Genomic DNA, 5,432 nt, shown 5'->3' with positions numbered 1-5,432 from the left:
CTTACATGGGGAATATTTACATCACACTTCACAGTATAACAGTGTAACTCTAACGCTCCCTGGTGCCATGCTGGCTCGGTGCCAAACGACTGAAGCAAACCCATCTATTTCCAACTTGAGAAGCTGCTGCCTAGTCATGCCTTAGCCTGTGCTCCTGAAAGGCAGTGAGCTGCAAGCACATGGGAGGAATTAGGATATTAAATAGGCTAAATGTTCAGGCTGAACCAAAAATGTTGGGTACAGACAGACCTAAACTTTGGAGGAGCCTGAATTTCAGATCCAGATCTTGAGCCTGCAAGGAAGGTGAACATTTACTCTCTGCAATGTGGTCCTTTGGAGTATAACGGGAAAGTGGGTGTTATTCTATTTGCATTTTGTTCCGTCTTTTAATTTAAAAATAAAATACTTCCTCTGTCTCCTCTTCAGCCTCATGGCTGATTCTGTTCTCACACTGGTGTAGATCCGGAGTAACACGGGGAGGTATGAATCAGGCCCCTAGTGTTTGCCTGCCGTCATAATATCCTCGTAGGAAGGAGGCGATCCAGTCCCCCTGGTGCCGACGCGCAGGGCGGGAGAAGGGCACAGCTCTGGGTTTGGAGAGTGGGCATGGAGTCCGGAAAAGGCATATGGAGAAGTTTCACTTACTGGGAAGAGAAAAATGGAGCTTTTCTTGGTAACCATACGCGAGCCTTGAGTGAAACCACACATGGGGGACCGAGGTGACTCTGTGTGTGTGTGGGGGGGAGGGGACGATGATGATGACATGAGAGCTACATTACCTTGAGATATTGAAGTATCACGTGGTTCCAGTCACTTGAAAGAAAATTACAAGAGCAATCTGCCATGCACATGCAGCAGCTGCAGCTCAGGGCTCTGGGACCAGCTAACTATACATTGGGGGCTGGGAAGCTCTGAATTCAATCTGCCAACACTAGAGGAGTCAAGAGTTTGGTTTGGTGTGATTTCCCCAGCGAGCCTAGCGTTTGCTCTGACCCCCTGACCCAGAGAGCTACCAGGCTTTCCTCTTGGATTATCAGGGCTCACGCACTCGGTCTGATGGGACATCCTTGGGGTTTCTTCTGAGGGACGCTCATTTAAGATCTGATCCAATGCCTATTGAAGCTAATGGAGATACCCCCAGATACTAGGAGACCAGCCCTGGGTGCATTGTGGGAGGGGCTGGGACCAATTAACCCAGTGCCTGTGTTCCTTTGTGACAACGTTCCAATGAATATGAGGCCTAATGATTGTTTAAAATGCCCCATGAGATGGACAGCTCTCCAGGCAGGAAGCCCAGGGCAGTAACTCTCATCTGGGTGGGAGGCCAGATCTCTGGATTGAATGCAGCATCACTTTACCTGCCGAGTCAGCGAACTATGGCCCTGCCACTGAGTTTGGGTTGGACCCTACAGGAGAAGCCCCGCAAAGATCTAGATGGAAACTAACCACCAAGAGAATCGGAGTCACTGAGCGCAAAGACGGCGAGCGTGCGCCGGGAGGGGAAGCTGCTCCGTCGTTTCAGCCAGCACTGCAGGCAGAAGAGAATCCCACAGGACAGGATCATGGCCAGAAAGAACAAGATCAATAACCTGAGGCAGAGACATAGACATGGAACAATCAACAGTAGGTGGCAACTGCAAACAGTTTCAGAAGTGGGAAGCAAGAGGGAAGGTTTTGGGGGAGTGAGAAGAGACCTGCTAACTAGGAGAAGGGCAAAGTTGGTCCAATTATTGAAATTCTCTTCAACAAAAAAACTTCAACATATTTTTGACAAAACTTTTTTGGGGAGGCAGGGGGGTGGCAGGTTTTTTTTACCAGAGTTGCACAGACTGTTGCAGCCAATAGCCAAAGTCCCATCAATTGCTTCTGTGCCTAGGATCAGGCCATCCCAGCTGGCTGGATTTTTCTGCAAAAACACTTTTCACTAAGAATTTTGACTTTTTTCCATTAAAAACTCTCAGCTGATCAGCTCTGCCGTCCGCAAACAGTGAAGGGGATGAGGAGAAATGATCCAGTCAGGGCAGAACACAAAATAATGGGTTTAAGCACAGAAAATTCAGGTGAAATGTGAGGAGAAATGTTCCTTGCTATCAATTGCTCTCTCTGTATCTATTAAAGCTAGGTGAAATTTTTCAGTCAAATAGTTTATTTGCTGAAAAATGCAGTTTCAGGTCAAATTTGGCAAATACTGTCAGTCAAATAAAAAATGAAAAAAAAAATAGAAAAAGTCAAAACAGTACATTCCCACATATTCAAAACGAAACCTGGCAACTTTTTGTTTCAAAATGGCATTTTATTTAGAAATTTAGCTCGAATTGTTTGTTTTTTTAAAGGGCGAAAACACCCCAAAACATAAAAACCAAACCAAACCAAACCCAAACCTCACAAAACCAAAAACATTTTAATTTTGGTTCACCCCAAATTAAATGATTTTGAATTTTTTGGTTTGGTCAATTATTCACTCAGCTTTCCTGTCTATATATCAGTACAGACTTTTTTGCCAATTCTGTCTTTAGAATGGCTCAGTACTTACCAGACATACCAGGCACTGAGGCGCTCCTCATTGTAATTAACACATCTAGCAATTAAAGAAACAGACAACATGTTGGGACAGTGCTGAAATCAGCTGAAGTGCTGTCCTTAACTTGAGTGGTGGAAGAACCAGCACCATTAACGAATTTATAGTAGTACACCATTTAATGAATGGGATGTGTTTAAATCAAATGTGTATAACTGTTTTCCTTCAAATATATTGTACATCGCAATTGTTCTCTCTCTGTTAACAAAACAACAAAATTATACATTATCATAAGAAACAGCTGGGTATCTCCCCTTTGTATCTCTCTCTTTCTGAAGAAAAATTAAGCTCAGACAGCTAGCATGCTTGCCATCCCTTTTTATATTAATGGTATGAACACGGTACTCTTATCTAGAGCATCTAGATTATTTTGTGTTTTCCTTACTTTGCACTGCCTGTAAAATTCCAAATCCAAAATAAAAACCAGTGAGCATGTGGAGAGTGAGTACTTACAGTTCATCAGCTTCACATTTCGGATCAGAGTCTGCTAACTGAAACACACGTGGAAACCAGTCAGGGCAAACACAGTATCTTATTAATAGAATCCTTTTCTATTTGAACTGAAAAGCACCTACAGACAAATTCAGGGCCTGATCTTGTAACTTACTTGTGTGAGCAGTACCATCGATTTTGCGTGCCGAACTAAAGAAGACTAACAGCCTTGATAAAGTTTCTTGGATTGGGCCCATAGTTTTTTCTGTTAATGGCCTGATCCAGCTCCTGTGGAAGTCAGCAGAAAGTCTGCCATCTAGTTTGATCAGATCCTTAGTGTTCTAATAAAAGCTGGGAGAAAGACATTCTGTTCAGATGTTTAGTGCTAATGGGTGAAGTATGTTTTTGCTAAGTGACGTGCCAAGGTCCAAGAGCAAAGAGATATGAACAAGCATAAACAGAAATGTTTACAACACTGACATTGATTTGTTATCCAAAATTGGTTGCTGAACAGTGTCTGTGAATAATTGTGGGTGTGTAGCTCCTTTGCAAGATGTTTATTGTGAATGTTCAATATTTGTGATTTGAGTCATTTTGGAATGTTTCTGTTCCATGACTGGAGGAATGTGCAACTCTTAGAATCAGGACTTTGGTGTGAATCTTTGCAACTATGAATCTGAAAGTTCTTTGGGGGAATATTTTATTACATTCATTTCAATCTGGCAAACATTCCTGCTACTAACTGCATTTTCCAGCTTATCTGTGGAAAGTGAACAAAACAGTTGATAAGCACAAGCTGAATCAAATCCATTAAAAATCTCAAATGAATATCAGGGGAAATTTTTGGACATATTTTTCCAGCTCTGTTGCAGAAAAAATTAAATCAAATATCAAATTGCAGTAAAATAATGGTACAGTATAAATAAAATGTGACAAATTAATTCAGGTCTTAAATAAAAATGATGTATAATTTGCAGATAATTACTATACTTCGTATTTCTTTTTACATGTGTCTGACAGGCATATAAATCTGTGTCCTCCTTTGAGTCAAAACCGAAAAGCTCTTTTGCATATAAGACAGATTTCTATTTGGACAGATCACATATCACATTTCTAATTAGCAGGGATCAGTGTAAGAGCCATGTTGTACAATGCTAGCAACACCCCGAACAGCAATAAATCATCTTACATGGCCATATAATGGGCCCAATCCTGTCTGCCATTAACCTCAATGGGAACAGAATCAGTCCCCAGGTATAACAAAAGGCTTTGTGTGTAAGATAAAACATTATCTATGAAATTTCATGGATGGTTTAAAATGAAACGGGAAACAGAAAGAGACTGAGAAGTCAAAATGAACTTTTCCAGACGTGCCCTTTTCAAATTGTGCTCATCTGCCAAGTCTCACACACATGGTGGGGCATCATTTTTTAATTGTTTGCCTCACTTCTGCCAATTATGAGGAGGGCAGGTGAAAAAAACGAAGACAGTTTATCACCAGGATCATATGTGGCTGTGAGTGCTTTTTATGGATGAATGAACACATGCAACTTATCTTTCACATTCTTTAAACGTCTCTGTGTGAAGCGATCACTCCTTATGTTACTGACACACATAAATACCTGAATAACACTGTAGATAGACAGATAGATAAACTGTCTTCAGTGAAATCCTACTAATTCAGCTGGAGACATGCACTTTCCAATTTTAACAGCCATATATTGAATAAAAGGATTCATATACTAAAAGAAAAATATCAGTACATTCGATGGAATAGGTTGTGAATATAAAATCCCAACTACTTGGCAGGTCTTTACAGATATTTTTCAAATGTTTTTATTGCCAAGTTATCCCAAGAATAAAAACATGCTCAACAGAGCCCTAAAATCAGTCAAAGTCTGACCCCAGTAAAAGATTTTGTTACCTGGAATAATGTCAGACACAGGCCTCCAATTTCTGAGATCAGCCAGGTGAGACACTGAGCTTTGGGTCTCCACATTGTTAACAACAGAAGCCCCTGTAAGGCTATGTTTTATCGCTGCAGCTATAGGATCACATATGAGCTGGAACTTTTACACATCCCTATAAATTGTCCTTTGAGCCATGGAATACATTATCCAATAGCTCCTTGTGACTCGGGAATAATAGCCAGGGAATGAATGCTGCTTTGCATGAACACACTCAAATAGCCAGGAGTCCTAAATGAATATTAGTTTGAGGTCAGCACCTTGCAAATGTTCCGATCCTTTTGTAGCTTTCAAAAACGCCTGTTGCTAACGCCTGGTTCCATATTAACACAACATTGTACATTTCCCTGGACTTGCTTCAAATACAGGACTACATCCTGCAGGCCTAGGTCGCAGGAAGAGTCCTTACCAAGTAATGCCATTGACTTCAAAGAGAGAGAGAGTAAGGGTGGCTG

At 41.3% G+C, this 5,432-nt stretch overlaps 1 protein-coding gene across 1 annotated transcript; it reads right to left on the bottom strand.

Annotated features, from left to right (window-relative positions):
• Positions 1 to 495: 495 nt before the first annotated feature.
• TMEM207 (transmembrane protein 207) lies at positions 496 to 5,009 on the bottom strand. Its single transcript, XM_039487544.1, has 5 exons — positions 4,935 to 5,009; positions 3,032 to 3,069; positions 2,534 to 2,578; positions 1,447 to 1,589; positions 496 to 644 (listed from the first exon to the last, which is right to left on the bottom strand). Exons 1-5 carry the CDS (start codon positions 5,007 to 5,009, stop codon positions 496 to 498), a joined length of 450 nt encoding a protein of 149 aa, XP_039343478.1.
• Positions 5,010 to 5,432: the final 423 nt, after the last annotated feature.

This window comes from Mauremys reevesii, linkage group 9 (genome assembly GCF_016161935.1).
Source record: "Mauremys reevesii isolate NIE-2019 linkage group 9, ASM1616193v1, whole genome shotgun sequence".
In the NCBI taxonomy this organism is placed as follows: Eukaryota; Metazoa; Chordata; order Testudines; family Geoemydidae; genus Mauremys; species Mauremys reevesii.
This window is presented reverse-complemented; position numbering and strand designations above follow the sequence as displayed.

Excerpts from the sequence above, each read along its gene's own strand:
- TMEM207 (XM_039487544.1), bottom strand. The coding sequence starts at position 5,009 with ATGTGGAGACCCAAAGCTCAGTGTCTCACCTGGCTGATCTCAGAAATT. Across the intron at positions 2,579-3,031 it reads AAATGTGAAGCTGATGAACT|ATGTGTTAATTACAATGAGG; the intron begins GTAAGTACTCAC and ends TTTAATTGCTAG. Across the intron at positions 1,590-2,533 it reads CTCAGTGCCTGGTATGTCTG|GTTATTGATCTTGTTCTTTC; the intron begins GTAAGTACTGAG and ends TCTCTGCCTCAG.